This window comes from Conger conger, chromosome 9 (assembly GCF_963514075.1).
Source record: "Conger conger chromosome 9, fConCon1.1, whole genome shotgun sequence".
Lineage (NCBI taxonomy): Eukaryota > Metazoa > Chordata > Actinopteri > Anguilliformes > Congridae > Conger > Conger conger.
Genome location: NC_083768.1, coordinates 54,800,929 through 54,819,878, shown reverse-complemented (window position 1 = coordinate 54,819,878; position 18,950 = coordinate 54,800,929). Strand labels below are relative to the sequence as shown.

The window sequence follows — 18,950 nt, the reverse complement described above, 5'->3', positions numbered from 1 at the left end:
CAGATGGGTTCCCCTACTGAGTCAGGTCTGCTCAAGGTTTCTTCCTTTTTCCAGGGAGTTTTTCCTTGCCACTGTTGCCCTCGGTGTACTCTTGGGGCCCGGTTTCTCTGTAAAGCTGCTTTGCGACAAAGGCCCTTTGTAAGAAGCGCTATACAAATAAAATTGAATTGAATTTCATCCCCTATCTCAATATTGGCTAAGACATTGTTGGTATTGAGTATGCCTTCCGGCCTGTTGTAACCTCCTCCCTGTAACCTACAACTCTCAGCAAAGTTAGCATTTAAGGCATCAGCATTGTATTTATTCTTATACAGCAGTTTTCCTTTGTTATTCTTAATGCACTTGACCTCCTCTTTAGTTTTCCTTTCCTACGACAGTATTGAAAGAAGCATTTGGGATTGTATTTTGCATCTTCTGAGATTTGTCTTTCAAATTGCCTGTTGGCTAACCTTAGTTCTTTTTCAACCTTAGCACGCATATTACAATATTCAGCTTTATTACTCTCAGTCCTGTCCTTTTTTTATATATCTGATATAGTTTATTATTTTTTCACAAACTCTTACGTATAGCTGTATTCATCCACTTTAGAGATTGTTTTCTCAATCTGTGCATCAAGTATAACCCTTTTAAACCTGCTCCACTTTTCATTCACAGTCCTGCAATCAAGTTGGCATGCCTAAAATTAAAAACTTATTGTGCAATGGTCACTTGTCCCAATTGGTTCCATTACCTAAGGTAATTTATAACATCTAAAAATTCCTCCTCGCCTTTTTCCCTGTCCAGTCAGCAAATTCCAGTTAATATTTTGGTAATTGTCTCTCATGATAATAGTCTTGCCTCCCTGGCAGGCTTGTTTTATATTTTTAAAGAGCATTGTATCACTCTACAACCTGAAGGTGGCGGTTGGTAACACACTCCAATGTTAAGACCCTCATCTTCCTCCCCAATAAGCTTAATCCAAATATCCTCACTAGGCATGTGTTGGGCAATTTCTGAAATCTCTTGCACTCTAAGATTTTCTCTTACATAAACAGCCACTCCCCCCCCCCCCCCACCGCAAGTTTCAAAAACTATTTTTTTTATCCTTCTAGCATCTACACAAAGACATTTCAGTTTGTTGCTTCTATACATCCTCTCCTGTTCCCTCACTCCCCGCTGCCCCAAGCCACCATTACTTGATTTTTGCCCTGAAAAGATTTTGTTGGCAGTCGGAGGGTCGCAGGTCCGATCCCACCCTGGGTGTGTTGAAGTGTCCCTGAGCAAGATACCTAATCCCCAGTTGCTCCTGACGAGCTGGTTGGTGCCTTCCCAATCGCCGTTGGTGTGTGTGAGTGTGTGTGAATGGGTGAAAAAGCATAAATAATACAGCACTTTGGATAAAGGCGCTAAATAAATAAAAAATTGAAAAATAAACAGAAGAACCACTCAAGGAAATCGCTTTCCACCAGAGCGATCATTCTGGACTCCTTGCATAGCCTTGGCCAAATACACCCAAAATATTATCCAAACTCCGTTTATACTTCACTACAGTTAACGGTAACCTTTACGCTGAAGGCAAACTAACTACCAACAGAATTTGCTTCCAAGAGGGCGAAATAAGTAAAGTGCTCAGTGAGTGTCTATTGCTCTCTTTGCCAAGATCATGGTATCCACTTATGAAAATGCATATGGTACAGGCGGACTTGCAGGCTGACCTGGATATTGGAATCTGCCAAAGCAAATTAATAAAGCAACCTATGTAGAGTAATTTTTCTGTTGTCTATAATTTAAAATTTGTACTTACAGTTTACAATTCCCAATCAACCTTTGTGACAGTAAAGAGAAATAATGGCCACAAGCTGCTCAGTAAGGTACCTACAAGCAGAAGTGAAGCTCCCAGCTCATCAATATCTGGAACCAGGTCTCCGATGGGCTGGGGGGGCCTAGGGGCGAAGGCGCTCCACGGGAGTGCCACCTCCTGAGGCCAGTCGTCCATGCTGGGGACCCCTAACACGCTGCAAACACAAACAAGGCTGTGTGTCCGCACTTTTGGAGCCGCCCCTCTTTTCATAGATGGTAACACTCATACAGAAACCTTTGTAAGGTGAATTTGTTGTTCCATAAACAGATTTGATATTCTCTATTCCTTTAGAGCAGCCATCATCAAATCTGGACCTCAAATCCAAAATTCGGCCCTGGTTTTCTTTTCTCCCAGGTAATTAGCTGAACAATTAGTGCTACTGATTGATGACTACGTTCACACCTGACTCCCAGGGAGGGTGGAAAACCAGTAGTTCTCGCATCTCAAAGACCATGATTTGATGATCCCTGCTTTAGACCAGGGGTGGGCAAGGTGGGCCGTATCTGCTTCTGGATTTCAGGCCAACTTCTGCTCTTAATTATTCAATTAATCCAATCATTTACATGATCTGTCATTTATAGCCACATTTCATGATATAAACAGCAGCCGACAAATGTTCTTGTCTTGTAGCATTTTATTGTGGTCTAATTTACAAATGTATCGACTATGATACATATGTCTAATTAGCTGATTGAACCAGGGTAACTGGTGGCAGCAAAATCCTGCATACATCCCTGCTTTAGACAGTGATATGCTTCTGTTTGAAGCACTAGCACAATTAGAGCTAAAATGCAAATGCAGAGATACTCACTCAAAAATCTTGCCCAGCTGATCAACATCAGAATTTCCCCGAAACAGAGGCCTAATAATAAAAGGACAGAGAGAAACCCATTGTTTGAAGTGCAGTGTAGTATAGTACCAGAACTTTCCAGAAATACTGCATTGCTGATCTTTTTATTATTTTACACAAACAGCATGTTTAAGCCTAAAACCTGAAAAAAAGAAAGCAGCAATCTGAAAGCAGAACAACAGTATCCAACAGGTTTGCCCCTCAAAAGTATGGTGGGTGAAAATGAAGAATATGCAAGAAAAAAAAAAATATGCGTGCTCCACTATTTGGAGCGGTTTACAGTAGTTCCGCGGTTCAACCTCCAATCTTGCATTCCTTAATTCCGGCTTCTATGTCTTACATGTGGGTCTATGTGCATCAGGTCCGTGTTTTCGTCTCCCCGTTACTGTATTATCCTATTATGTTTTCCACCTTTCTCTCGAGCCCCACCTAGATTGTCACCTTCCCTCATGTATTTAAACCTCTGTCTCCACACTGTTCATTGTCAAGCCAAGATACCTGTACGCCTGTTTTACAAGATTCATTACGACAACCCTTTGCCTTGTTTTTCAAGTTTGCCTTGCCCTTTTGTTTAGTCTGCCCTTCTAATTATTTGGTTTTTATTTTTTGCCTTAGCCCTTTTTGTACCTTTGCCTTCTGATTTCTTGTTTACAAACTCCTGCTTGTTTATTTCAACATTTCTTAGATTTTTGTTTTGGCTGTTGTCCCTTTATCCCTTGGCTGTGAACTTGGACTGAATAAAGACAACATTTTTGGATTATCCTCTGGTCTGCTTTTGGGTCCTCAGTACCGTATGTAACACTAAGTCAGTTCCGCCTCCCCCGTACCTTCCAGAGTCCAGCTGTGCCCCTCTGAGGGCAAGGTCCCCCCCCTTTTTCAAGCACATAAAATGTGGGCCTTGGATGGCTTATTCACACCAGCACTTCCAGAGAGTCAAGATTGTGGACATTTGGGGGTTGATCTGCTGCTGTTGGTGTGCACAATGGATTCAGTCTTAAAGCTGCTCTGGCATTTTCTACATTTTCATCAGTGATTTCAGGAAGCTGCTGTCTTTAGACTTTCCTTTCAGTTACATGGGAGACAAACAGTGGGATTTGGCACTTTCTTTCATTCATTTTGTTTGTGATTGGTACTTGTCTATGTCTGTTACTTCTTTAAGTTAGTTGACCCTTGTCTGTAGATATAGACGTAGATTTTTATGTTGTAACTTGATCAAACATTAATCTTAAATTCCTTGAGTTGTGCATTTTGATAAACATTGATCCAACAGGTTTCTGATAATTTATATCTTTTGGTAATAATTAACAAATTAAATTGAATAAATTTATTTTACATGTTGGATAAGTGAAGGATTTTAGCAGTTGATGCGCTTGTGTGGTGAATGTGGTGAATGTTAAACAAGGGTGTTGACTGTTAAAATAGCTGGATTTGGAAATTTGACCTTATTTCACCTTAAACTTCATTTCCCCGACAGTTGTGATAGCAATTTATCCACATAACGATAATCCTTGTGAATGGAGAATGGGCAGAGTGCCATTATGACAGCATTAACAGGCTGGCTGCACACTCTCTGACTGGACGACGCGCACACACAGAGGTGGCACAGTGGGGTGTCCGTCAGATGTAGGCCTAGAATGCAGTGTAATGAGGTCATGGCTGTCCTCTCATAGGCTATGTACGCTAATACAATGTTGCATTGTTGTGTGTCCTGCAGTGTGGCTAATCCACTGGCTCATAAGCGCATGTGCTCAAGTTGCAGTGACACTTGCATGGGGTCGATTTGCCACAGCAATAACTTTTGAAAATTGGCAGTTTCAAATAGGGGAGTTTTAAAAAGGAGAAAAGCACCAGCTGTAGGCTAAAACATCCCTCTCTCAAAGTATCACCACTAGATGTCACATTTGATGTAACTACAAAGCTCTTTATCCAAACACTGAAAAACTACAGATCCATGTGTCCTGTAGTTGCAAATTACTTTCATCTGAGGGATCAGCCAAACAAGTTCTTTGTTAAAATAACCTTAAGCGGTGTCATGCCAAAATTATGCCCAAAATATTTTGGCAGGATTTTTCCCAAGGGCAGTTTCCTCTGAATTAATCAGAAGCTTCAAACAGGCTTTACATTCTTTCTTGCAATGCAACAGTACAGCACTGCGTGACCTGCACTGGAGCTTCCCAAGTTGATGACAGGCTACGGGGAGGCAGCCAACAGGTTGAATAGAATCGGGCTCAGACATGCGACTGAGTCATGCTTTGTTAACGGCTGAGTTTATATCCTGCATTCCAGGGGCTCCGCCTCCGGAATGCGGTGGGGCGACATCCTCCATGAAATCCATACACGTGCACGCCTGAGAAACTGTGAAAAAGTAAACAAGAATGTAGGCAACTTTCTATGTCATTAACATTACCGTAACTCCGCGAACCTTCAGACCTACATTCACTATTACATGTACATTTACTTACTGTGCAGTTTTTTACTCCCTCCTTTATGTGGTATTAGCATTACCATACCGTACTGTATACATTTCCCTGTTTAAGCAACAGAAGTCTTAAATCAAGCATGAAAAGAAGACTGTACAGCACACCAGAGTATTCATATAAAGATAAAAACTTTGTGCATGCAGACATATTCACATACATTCAATATGCAAACATCCAAAAGCACATTGACCACCTTCAAATGAAAATGCAATTCACAAACACAACCATATTGAGAACATTGGTGTGTGCCCTCAGCATGATACCTAAATTGTTTTTGCATTTAAAAATAAAGAAATCAGAATACATTTTATGCTGTTTCATTGGCTATGATTATTTATTATTTATATTATTTATTAATTAAATTTAAAAGTATAGACACATATCTACAGGACCTGCTTACTTCTGGTAGAGCAGCCACTCAAATGCCGAGAGCTGGACCTGAACTTAATCTGTAGCAGGTGGCTTTTAAAAATGTTGTCCTAATCACCTGCTCCAGAAAAAAGAAGCACATTTTACAGGGATCAAAGAAGCCATTTGCTCCTTGGTCAGCTTGGCTGGAGGCCAGTGCCGGAACGGTGTGGCGTCATAGCTCATTGTGTCAATGGAAGCCATGCCACCTCTCCTCATGTTATCTTCAAGACCGTGAAGTGTTCACCAAGGCCTTTGTGTCATTTTCAAAAAAGCTTTTTAAGGCAATTGAGAAGGGGCCCAAGAATCTCCTTAAGTAATAGGTGATCCACTTTAGCTTCACAATGTGAGCATGTATGGCCATTTCAGGATTCCAGTTCAGCATTTTAATGAGTGCTTTGACCTGTCTGGCCCTTCTCCTCTGACCTCTCTCATTAACAACGCACTTTTGCCTGCTGAACTGCTGCTAACTGGATTCTCTGCAAACTCTAGAGATTGTTGTCCATGAAAATCCCAGTTAGCAGTTTATTAGATACTCAAACCACCCTGTCTGGCACCAATAATCATTCCAGTCGAATAGATCACATTTCTTCTCCATTCTGACATTTGGTCTGATGGACAACTCAACCTCTTGACCATGTCTGCATGGTTTTATGCATTTAGTTGCTGCAACATGATTGGCTGATTAAATATTTGCAATAACAAGCTGGTGTACAGGTCTACCTAATGAATTGCTCGCTGAGTGTATATGCATCACAAATCCTAGTTGTGTGATTAAATACTAGGCATAAAAGGTACCTGCCAGGGAAAGACAACCTGGTAGCAAGATTTGCTTTGTTCTGGTGGCAGCACATACCTTAAAAGAAACCTTTAATACCTTTATTACCTATATACATATGATATTGCTATTCAATCATGTATCATACATTCATATGCCAGCTAGAACAGACTAAGAATTTAATGCTGTATACATGCTCTATATCAAAACAACCATGAATTGATTTTTTATTTGATCCACACACCTTGTTAGTGTTATGAACACAAGTTCATAGTTCTAGCTGTTCAGGAATAACAAGAACGGCATGTTATTGTGGAGAGCAGGGGGTTTTCAAGAAGATAACGAGCTTAGCTATGGATATGGGAGCTGACTCCATTTCACCCACTCCACATCATAGTGCCGTTACCGCATGATCAAAAGGCAGGGCCTCTTTACAATGAGGAATGTCCCGTGACAACGCTCTTCTCTCCTGCCTGTGCTAGCCTCCCGTTTAAAAGAGGGCTTCCCCACCCCACACTCCTACCTCCTACTCATAACACCAATGTGGAGAGGTGTACATTTCGAGGAGGCAAAGAGCTTTCTAGCCTGGCTTGGAAATGTGTCTTGATGTGTCTCTTCCACTCCACAGATGGGCCCAAATCTCATGAAACAGATGAAACACTGCTGTATTGTGTGAATTGTTTGTGTGGTTGGTCGGTAACTAGCTGGTAGAGCAAGAGCATTTGCTGTGTAACCTCAACATAGACCAGTATTGTGTAGAAATACATGATGGGTGACAAGGTTAAGCTAATCCAATGTGTTTCATGTAAGATGTTTCTTAATGCAGAGTTTTTTGAGAGACAAAAAACTCTTGAATCTGAAATACAGGAAATTAAATTGGAAAATGCATGATTGAACAACAAGCTCAGTTAAACGAGGAGGTGGTCGCTCTCGATATTTTTTCGATATTCTTTTTGTTGTCAAAACCGGCATCTCCCTTGACATCAGATATACCCAAGATCGCTAGCTGCATCCACCACCATCCTGATCCTCTCCAATTTTGTTTCGATTTCACTTGCTCAGTTTATAATCATTCCAATAAAAGCTAAAAACCTTCTGTCCAAATTTACAATTTCTCTATTATATCCACCTTGTTGTTTCCCCCCCTGTTCCTTCCTCACAACTCCTTTTTCTAGCCTCACACTTGCTTCTGCATAGGACATCTTTTCCTGAGCTCATCTTTTCCACCTACCTTTCCAGGAAAGGACCAGGGCCTATTTCTTCTTTTCTTTTTTTTTTCTTTTTTTACAACAAATAAACAAACAAACAACAAAGCAAAACTGACCAAACTTAACTATCCAAATACTGCTTACCTAGCCAACTAAAAATACCGAAACACAACGTAAATCACAAAGACAACAATTAAGGTTCACAGGGAGGTAGGGAGGATGGGGAGAGGTGCTGCTTGAAGAGGTGTGTCTTCAGTTTGCGCTTGAAGGTGGGGAGAGATTGTACAGTTCTGACCTCAATGGGGAGTTCGTTCCACCACCGTGGAGCCAGAACAGACAGTAGTCGTGAGCGTGAGGTGGAGGTTCGGAGAGGGGGAGGTGCCAAGCAGCCTGTGGAGGCTGAACGAAGAGGTCTGGCAGGGGTGTAGGGTCTGATGATTTTTTGTAGGTAAGCTGGCAGCCAGTGGAGGGAAGTAAGCAGGGGGGTGTTTGACACTCCACAATTACAATCCCCCTACTTGATATTCTCACTGCCGCAATCAAATTTCCCTACTTCGTGGCCATACCTAAGAACGCCATTTACTTCCCACCCTGTTCCATCAACCTTCATTCCTATAACAAATCTTTCCTTTGGTTTAAAAAAAATAAAATAATAATGAGCCTGAGATGTAATGTTCAGAATAATCTTAAATTTCTCTGTTAATGTGTGTGACTGCTTGGGAAGCTGTTCTGGTCTGCTTATTCGTTGAATTTTCTGAATTGACATACTCGAAATAGCCGCTAATCAACTTATAAATGTACGGTCATAAAAACAATTAGGTTAATAATTAGCTAAATATTAGACAAGTTATGCTGGTATTTTATAGAGTTACGATTAGTCACTTTTCAATTTTATAACTAATAATTCAATGACAAACTGCGCAGTGTTATTTTAAACCAGCAAATGCTGCTGTTCGACGTTGGATTTCTTATTTTTCTTTTTAAGCGATTTTCATTTTTTTATCTAACGTTTAAAAAATTAAAATCCAAAGCTGTGTTATAACCAAGATCATCATCATAATAGCTAAATAGGACATAAGAATTCTATCCATGTTCAGGCTTGTAGATTCATCAGCATTTAAGGAAAACATTCATTTTTTCAACTTGTCAGATAAACATTTCAAGAAATTCACACTTTTCTCTGATCAGCCAATTCTCTCAACCTCCTCAATCTCTCCTTCGGGGCATGCTCCAATCAACCGGGAACTTTGCACGGTGGTATCTTGGTCAGGCATGGCTGTGGAGTGATGTTGGTCATCCATGCTCCAGGTAGGGTAGTGGAGCCTGCATGTTCTCCTGATACTGTTGCCTCCGAGTCTGCCTACCTCCAGATTCAAGAAAAAGACATGAGCTACTTAGTTTCCCTCTGCTCCCCAAGCGACTGACTTTTGTGATCCAAATTCTGTTTGAGGAGCTGGTATCTTATGAACAATATTGCATTTGTGGACAATTTGATCTTTTTTTGGCATAGGCCTCCTTTAAGCATGATGGGGTTCACCGTAATTTCAGAGGTCTCTCTATGCTATCTGAAAACATTAAACAGTGTCTTTCAGACTGACATTATTTGCCTACATGTAGCACTATTTCCAACTATGCTACTACATTAACCGCGTTCTCTGTTGATTCCAATTCACATCCTCATGTTTCCCACGATATTGTTCGGTCAGAATTGTTCCCCCTATGGTGTCTCGGTGGCGCAGCCTGTAGAGCACTGACCGCATGCTCATTGTGAGCCGTGACGTCAGCGGTTCGAATCTGACCGTCTGACATTTGTCGCATGTCTTCCCCTCTCTCTCGCTCCCATTCTTCCTGTCTCTCTATATTATACTGTCCAATAAAGCTGAAAAAGGCCAAAAAAAAGAATTGTTCCCCCTATAAAATAGCCATCATATACAAACTGTGATATCGGTTAAAGGCTACAACACATGCCCAAATTCTGTGGAGCCAATTTATGGAACCTTGTTGCTATTAAACCAAAACCAAATCTGATTACTAAAATGGCACTACTTAATGTGAGATCTCTGTCTAATAAGAGCTTTATCTTCGCTGATTTCATGCATTCCTGTAACCTTGACTTCTTTCTGATAACTGAGAATAGGTCGAGAATGGGAAATCAAGGATCCCTTAATGATCTGTGCCTAGTGGGCAATAAATCCATTAAGCTATGGCCAGTGGCCGAAGGGGATGCCTTGCTGTTGTTCACAGAAGTCATTTAAAATGTAACCCCCTGTCACAGGTGGGGGACAGAGGAACCAACAGCAGACTCAGGGGTATGAGAAAATGGCAGGTTTAATTAAGGCAGATGAAGGGGCAGACAAAGTGAAATCAAAACAGGCAAAGTTAAAAAACCAGGTCAGTCCAAACATGGCAGAGATACAGAGATCACAATGCAAGAGAAGAGTCCAGAGAAGAGCCAGGCAGGAGACAAAAACCAGAAAAATCCAGAACCAGAAAAAAACAGACAGAATGCCACAAGGGCAAAGGTACAGGGACAAGGAGGCTAGAACAAGGGGGAAGGAATACGAGGGCATGAGACAACCTAGGCACCGCATGTGAGTGAGGGCAGTCTAACAAATAAACATCAGGTGAGACACATGAAATGGCAATCATACAATGATGAGGGAAGAACGAAAACACGGGACTGGATTCACATAGACACACATGTATTACAAACGGCTCCAGACTAGGGAGTAGACAATTGCACAGAGTTAAGGAATGTAGAGATAGTGGAGAGCAGGTGCGAACACTTCGCTGAATTAAGGCAGGCAATTAGAGAACAGGAAGGCAGAGTTATAGAGCAGTCTAGAAATAGAGATTACATTACATTACATTAATGGCATTTGGCAGACGCTCTTATCCAGAGCGATGTGCAACAAAGCGCATACCCATAACCAGGGATAAGTGCGCTGAAAGACCCTAGAGGGAAGTACAATTTCAACTGCTACCTGTACAACAACGATAAAGACCAGGGCCTATTTGAATTCTTTGTTTTCTTTTCTTTTTCAAACAAACAAATAAACAAACAACAAAGCAAAAGTGACCAAAATTAACTAGCCAAACACTGCTTACCTAGCCAAACTAAAAATACCGATACACAAAAAGTCCATCCATCCATCCATTTTCTTAACCCGCTTATCCTGAACAGGGTCGCAGGGGGGCTGGAGCCTATCCCAGCATACATTGGGCGAAAGGCAGGAATACACCCTGGACAGGTCGCCAGTCCATCACAGGGCACACACACCATTCACTCACACACTCATACCTATGGGCAATTTAGACTCTCCAATCAGCCTAACCTGCATGTCTTTGGACTGTGGGAGGAAACCAAAGTACCCGGAGGAAACCCACGCAGACACGGGGAGAACATGCAAACTCCGCACAGAGAGGCCCCGGCCGACAGGGATTCGAACCCAGGACCTCCTTGCTGTGAGGTGGCAGAGCTACCCACTGCACCATCTGTGCTGCCACACACAAAAAGTAAATCACAGAAATAAAGTTAGTATGTTAGTTTAAGTGATAGTTAGTTAGTTAGTTAGTTAGTTAGACAGACAATTAGTGTGTTAATATAATTAGGACTGTACAAAATATATGTTAGTTGTTATTAGTATATTAGTGCTATCAACAAAAATGAAATGGAGAAAAAGCAGGAAGTAAGAACAGCGAGACTGAGAAAAATTGTGGGAAACTGGAAAATTTCATGAAAGTAACCCGACTCAGAACTACATAAAGACAGACATCACAGGGAAGGACGAGTGCAAAGAATATGAATGTAAACAGAACACCAGACGTAATAAATTCACAAGAATAAGGAATTAAATACACAGACAGAATCGAGGATCATGACACCCCCTTTCTGTAAATGAGTTTTCCTCTTTTGAAGTTCACGTTTACGATTCTTTGTCTTGAAGTTGAACCAGTTCTGTGTGCAGTGATCTATCGGCCATCATATCGTAATACTAGCTTCATGCCTATGCCATGATTTCTTTTAACTTTATACAACATGTCTCCAGCCAAACCCATGAGCATGGCCACATATTGGATTTGGTTTTCACTTTGGTTTGCATAACCTAGCAAAACCTACAAAGTAAACCTTCTACTCTCATATGATGAATTCACAAACTGCCACAAAGTTTTCATCCAGGTATGCCAGTTACAGAGGAAGTTTAGGAGCAAGCGCATAATTTCAACAGAATTTGCTTGAATATTTTAGATGACATTGCTCCCTGTAAAGTTAGGTCAAAAGTAAATGGCAAGCAAAATATTTATAATCCCTTATTGAAGCAAATAAGCACAATTCCAGGTTTTATAGATCACTGTATGAACCAAGCTTCTGCTCATCTGATGTGTGAAAAGTGTATTTCCTTTTTTGCTGGTAAGATTGTTAATATTAGATCTAATATTATTCATACTGTGCCTTCTAGTTGTCAGGAACGGGGAACAGATGAACCATGCGCAGACTCAGGGATGAAGTGAAATGGCAGGTTTAATGCGCAAGCAGATGAAGGGGCAGACAGAGCATAATCGAAACAGGCAAAGTTAAAAAACCGGGGGGTCAGTCCAAGCAGCGGTACAGAAATCGCAATCCTAAGACAGAGTCCAACAGGCCAGACAGGAGTCAAAACAGAAAACCAAAATCCAAAAACTAGATCAGAACAGAATATAACTGACATACAGTGGATGCCAGAATGGTACAGAGACAAACCCTACACAGTGAGAGAGAGAAAAGAAGAAGAGAAGAGAAAATGACAGGCTTAAATACACAGGAGATTGACAGACAATGAGACGTGAGCTGAATGAGTGGGGAGGTGGAGACATGAAATGAAACACAGGTGGAAACAAATGAATGAGGGAATGGAGCAGGAAACAGACTACCGAAAGCACAGAGGTAACAAAAGGCAGAAAAGCAGGGGAAGACAGAAAATCAGGAAACAGAAAACACAGAACCTGACACGAGTGAACTGCCCTGCCCTGCTCTTAACCTGAATCTCCTGAATTATTTTACTGCTATTTCTGTGCAAGAACATATGGGTACTGTATCTAAGTTAAAGTCCTCTTGCAGTTGATGTTTTACCGACCGGGTTCATGGCAGTAATTGGCCCAGATTTATTGTCCATTATAAATAGCTCCCTCAGCACATTTTAAATTGGCATGCGTTCAGCCTCTTCTTAAGAAAAACCCTGCCTTGATACCTCTGTTTTAAATAACTACAGACCTATTTCTAAGCTTGCAGTTACTTCTAAAATACTAGTGAGAGTAGTTTCAAAACAACTCACAGAAGTGCTAGAAACATTAAAAAAAATGTTTTATTCCAATCTGGCTTCCAGAAGCATCACAGGACTGAAACAGCCCTTCTTAAACTTACAAATAACATACTGGTGAATGCAAATCCTGGTTTTGGGTCTATCCTGCTGCTACTTGATATGAGTGCAGCTTTTGATATGGTCGATCAGTCTATCCTGATTGAAAGACTTAAATACTGGATAGGGATTTTTGGGACTGCTGGAATGGTTTGAGTCATATTTGTCAGATCAAACCTTTTCAGTTTCCGTTGGAAATTATAGATCCTCTTCGGCTCTGGTCAGCTGTGGTATTCCGCATGGCTCCATTCTGGGTCCTACACTGTTCACTCTATACAGGCTCCCCCTGGGCCATCTATCTTTTCATTGTAATGCTGATGACACACAGCTCTACCTAGCTGTTAAGCCTCATGCCTTGAATACGTTAACAGTTGTCCACGACTGCTTAGGTGATGTTCAAAGCTGGATGTCCCAAACTTCCTTCAGTTAAACCAAGAAAAAGCTGAAGTATAAATTATTGAGCCACAGTCCTTCTTATATCAAGCAGGTCTACAGATAAGGACCTTCTTAGCTGTTCCTGAATCCAGGTTAAGAACTAAAGGTGATCATACCCTTATTGTAAAGAACCTGAAACTCTGGAACAGCCTCCCCTCAAATATTAGAGCAGCTAAATCAGTAACCGCTTTTAAATCCCTTCTTAAGACCAATTTTTATTATGAGGATAGACTTAAGATGCTTAATCTCTTTAAGTTTAGTAAAAGGAGACTTGGGGCAATTTGATTGTTAATTCCTCAAAGTGAACTACAGGCGATTCTTCAGGGTGAGTTTAGTTAGCAGAACCAGATAAATTGGAGAAGGATAAATTCTGCACACATATTAGGAAGTATTTGGAGAGTGGTCACTGTGTGGAATAGCTTGCCAGGACTTGTAGTAGAGGCAGAAACACTGGGGGTTTTCAAGAACAGGCTTCATACAGTGCAAGATACTATTTTGCAGTAGGTACACTTAGTGGTAGGAAAAGGTGAGCATTGCTGGGCTGAATGGCCTGTTCTTGCCATTATGTAACATTATGTTAATGTGTTGTCTTTTGGCATTGTGTCTATTTTTATGATATTTCTTTTTTCACTGCTGTAAAGCACTTTGTGCTGTATGCCTGAAAAGTGCTATCCAAATGAAGTTATTATTATTGTACTTAAAACATACAAGAAAGCTATGCTGATCTTAAAAAATTCAGCAGGTTAAATAATCAGATTATTGAAATAAAGTGAAAATTGGAATCATAGGTCATAGATGAAATATAATGGTAAATCAGAAAAGCTTGAATATCAATAAAATCAGTTATGTGGTTCCCATGATGAGTCAAGTCACAGCTGAACATTTTAGAGAAATTTGTATTTCCCAGGTCAAAACCTCATATTTCACCTCCTCAGCCATGGTTAAAAAATAGGGCTAAAACAGGCCATGACATTTCCACCTACTGAACCCACTGAATTTAATCAATAATCTAAATACACAGCTACTACTACCTCACACAGTGAAAGGAGGCTAATTACACTCCTATTCCTCTCCTAAAGAGGCTGATTTGGAAATTCATTTAAATGGTAAATGGTTGGCATTTATATAGTGCCTTTATACAAAGCGCTGTACAATTGATGCTTCTCATTCACCCATTCAAACACACACTCACACACACACTCACACACCGACGGTGATTGGCTGCCATGCGAGGCACCAACCAGCTCATCAGCTCGACACAGCCCGGGCGGGGGAACGATCTGGCAACCCTCCGACTGCCAGACGACTGCTCTTACTGCCTGAGCCATGTCGCCCAATTTGGAACCAAAAACCTTCTGGGTAGGAAGTACATAGTCTATTGTCCCCTCGCTTATGCCATTCATTTAAAATACCTACGAGTTGCACAAAAAACATTCAAATAGGCATTTGGTACAATGCTTATGCATGTACTGTGCATTCCCTGTAAAGCAAAAGGACATCTGTAATGCAGTTCTGTTGAACTGCCCCAAACTTCCTAGTATTTAAAACTGGGTGTTTATAGTTGTACTGTGACTTTGCAGCATAATATTAGCACAAACAAATGGAGTGCAAGACACAGAAACTGACCTGGCACACTGCAATATGTTCATGTATTTTTTATCACAACCACTAGTTTATTCTGATAACATTATTTTGAAACATAAGGAAACATAAATTACAAGGAGCTAGCCTATTTGGCACCATTCCCCACTCATGAATGAGCTCCTATCTGCAGAGCAGCTAATGCTATTGACATGTTCCACTTTCTCAAGTGAATCGATAAGCATGAAGCAAACAACACAAAAACACAGAAACACACACAATAGCAGAAGACAAAAAAATAACACAGGGAAGGAAGAAGCTTTGAGCTGGAACATTTTTTCTTAACTTTAAATGGATTTATGAATGCAGCCCCACACAGTTAGCAAAGTATGTTAAACCACAAACAGAAAAAATATCAGAAACTGAATTCTCAGAAATTGCCTACCACAAAGACTGTAACTGAATTTCATTAACAGCTTAGTAACCAACTGACAAACACACACACGCGGGCATGCGCTGGTACACACAGACAGACGTAAACACACACAAAAATTAGGAAGATTCCTTGGTGACAGAACACCACTCAGTTTCAGAAGTCTGCAAACTCAAATTAAAATGAAAGTACTGTATATATACTGTATATATATTCATGTAATTATCTAATCAGCCAATTGTGTGGCAGCAGTGCAATGCATACAATCATGTACATACGGCTCAGGAGCTTCAGCTAATGTTCACATCAACCATCAGAATGGGGAAATAATGTTATCTAGGTGACTTTGACCGTGGAATGATTGTTGGTGGCAGACAGGGTGGTTTCAGTATTTCAGAAACTGATGATCTCCGGGGATTTTCATGCACAATAGTCTCTAGAGTTTGCATGAATGGTGCAAAAAACAAAAAAATGTAATGTTCCTGTATGTCTGTTAGTTTATTATTGTTATTCTTGTAATTTATTCTTTTTCATATCATATCTGGTCTTCTGTTTATTTATACATTACTATTCATTGCATTCATCATTCCCCTGTTTTGTCTGTGTCTGAATGTTTCCGAGTCAGAGTCATTCCCCTGTCTGCGTGCTGCACTATTCGGGTGGTTTCGGTAATTTCCGGGTTTGGACGATTCCTTCCCAGTCTCGCATTTACTTCCTTACTTACTTCCTGCTTTCTCGCAAGTGTTATATAGCACTAAACTTACTAATAATGACTAACATAGATATTGTACAGTATTAATTATATTAACACACTTACTGTCTAACAAATTAACTAACAGTCACTAGTTTGGGGTAATTTAGATTGAAGTAACTAAATTTAAATTACTAACTTACTATTGCATCTCCAGTTTCAATTATGTTATGTAACTCCGCCTCCCTATTCTATCACTGATTACTTGCTTAGTTTCAGTGAAGTGTTCGCACCTGCCTCTCGCTATCCACTATCCACTCCCTTATCTGGAGTTGTATGTTTTACGTGTTGGTCTATGTGTACCCAGTTCGCGTTTTCGTTTCCCCCTTGTGTTCCTCACCTGTTGTTTAATTCTTTAGCCCTCCTCACTCCCGTGCCCCGCCTACTATGTCACTTCCCTTCAGGTTTTTGAACCCCAGTCTCTGGTAGAAACCCTGTCATAACGTTGATCATCTTTCCAGGGCTGATTCTTAGTAAGGCTGTATTACATGAGATTCCTGAGACACACCTTTGCCTGACCTCGAGTTTGCCTTTGCCCTTTCGTTTTACCGAGTTTTTGGTTTTGATATCCGTTTACTTTTGTACTTCTGCTTTTTGTCATTTTGTTAATGACAGACGTCAGAGGAGAATGGCCAGATTGGTCAAAGCTCAAAGGAATGTGACAGTAAGGCAAATAACCACACATTACAACAGTGGTTGCATAACCATCGATTCAACCAACTTCTGGCACCTAGAAACAGGTATTTCAGCCCAGGATGAACAAACTACATTCCACAGTTCCTGTGAATTTTTGGATTTTGTTCAGAAACTGCATTTTTAATGTCACCCCACAAGTTTTCAATGGGGTTGAGGTCGGGGGATTGAGCTGGCCACTCCATTACCTCCATTACCTTTGTCTGGAACCAAGATGTTGCTCTCTTAGTCATGTGCTTGGGGTCGCTGTCTTGTTGAAACACCCACCCCTCTTCGGCATACAGCAACATAATCTCTTCAAGTATTTTGATGTGTTCAAACTGATCCATGATCCCTGGTTTACGAACCCAACACTGTAGTATGAAAAACATCCCCATACCATGATTTTTGCGCCACCATGCTTCACTGTCTTCACAGTGTACTGTAGCTTGAATTCAGTAGCTGGGGGTTGTCTGACATACTGTCGACGACCACTAGACCCGGAAAGAACAATTTTACTCTCATCAGTCCACAGCATGTTACGCCATTTCTTGGCAAATTCTGCACATGACCTTTTTTCAACTATGGTGCTTTACAGGGGCTTTTTGCTGATAGCTTAGCTTTGATCGAACATTTTCTGACTGTAACAGCACTTACAGGTAATTGTAGATCATCTTTGATCTTTATGGAGCTGATGAATAGCTGAATCTTTGCCATTCTGACTATTCTTCGATCCGTCTTAACAGTAGTTGCTCGTTTTCTTCCGGGTGTTTTGGGTTTTTGTTGCCATTTTAAAGCAAATGAGATCATTTTAGCAGAGCATCCTATAATTTGCTGCACTTCATAATACGTTTTCCCCTCTCCAATCAACTTTTTAAACAAATGACGTTGTTCAAATGGGCCCATTTTACTTAGCAATTCAGAAGGAAATAAATTTTATAACAATGTGTGAAACATTTGCTTCCCTTATTCCTTAATAAAGGACAATTAATGACACCTTTTTATTCACAGAATGAATGAATTCTCTAATTAAACTCCACACTGCTATTATTTTGAACACGCCCCTTTCAATGAATGAGTCAATTACTCATTACACAACTGTAAAGTGCTCTGTGAGTGTATATACAGTACTGTGCAACTTTTAGGCAGGTGTGAAAAATGCTGTAAAATAAGAATGCTTTCAAAACTAGAAATGTTAATAGTTTATTTTAATCAATTCACAAACTGTAGGAACAGAAGAAGTAAATCAACAGAAGAAAAATGTAAATCAAATCAATATTTGGTGTGACCACCCTTTGCCTTCAAAACAGCATCAACTCTTTTGGTATACTTGCAAACAGTTTTTGAAGAAACTCAGCAGGTAGTTTCTTGGAAAACTAGCCACAGTTCTTCTGTGGATTTAGGCAGCCTCAAATGCTGCTGTCTCTTCATGTAATCCCAGACAGACTCAATGATGTTGAGGGCTCTGTGGGGGCCATACCATCACTTCCAGGACTCCTTGTTCTTCTTTACGCTGAAGATAGTTCTTAGTGACATTGCCCGTATGTTTGGGGTTGTTGTCCTACTGGAGAATAAATTTGGGGCCAATCAGATGCCTCCTTGATGGTATTGCATGATGGATAAGTATCTGCCTGTACTTCTCAGCATTGAGGAGACCATTAATTCTGACCAAATTCCCAACTCCATTTCTAGAAATGCAGCCCGAAACTTGCAAGGAACCTCTACCATGCTTCACTGTTGCCTATAGACACTCATTCTTGTACCGCTGCCCAGCCCTTCAACTGCCTTCTGCTACAGCCAAATATTTAATTAGTCCAGAGAACCTGCTGCCATTTTTCTGCACCTGAGTTCCTGTGTTTTCATGCATAGTTGAGTCGCTTGGCCTTGTTTCCACATCGGAGGTATGACTCCGATGTGGGTGCAATTCTTCCATGAAGACCACTTATGACCAGACTTCTGAGCACAGTAGATGGGTATACCTGGGTCCCTCTGATTTCTGCCAATTCTGAGCTGATGGCACTCCTGAACATCTTCCAATTGTGAAGGGAAGTGAGTGTTGTGTCTGATGTGTCTTTCATCTGCTGCACTAAGTTCCCTTGGCCCACCACTGGGTCTACG

At 40.8% G+C, this 18,950-nt stretch overlaps 1 protein-coding gene across 1 annotated transcript in view; it reads right to left on the bottom strand.

The window, feature by feature from the left end:
* cdk6 (cyclin dependent kinase 6) overlaps positions 1–18,950 on the bottom strand; it is a 122,046-nt gene that overhangs the window by 10,013 nt on the left and 93,083 nt on the right. The window contains exons 6-7 of the mRNA XM_061254975.1: positions 2,652–2,702; positions 1,859–1,994 (exon numbers count right to left, since the gene is read on the bottom strand). Of these exons, the coding sequence (XP_061110959.1) occupies positions 1,859–1,994; positions 2,652–2,702 (187 nt within the window). The remainder of the gene's footprint in view (positions 1–1,858; positions 1,995–2,651; positions 2,703–18,950) is intronic.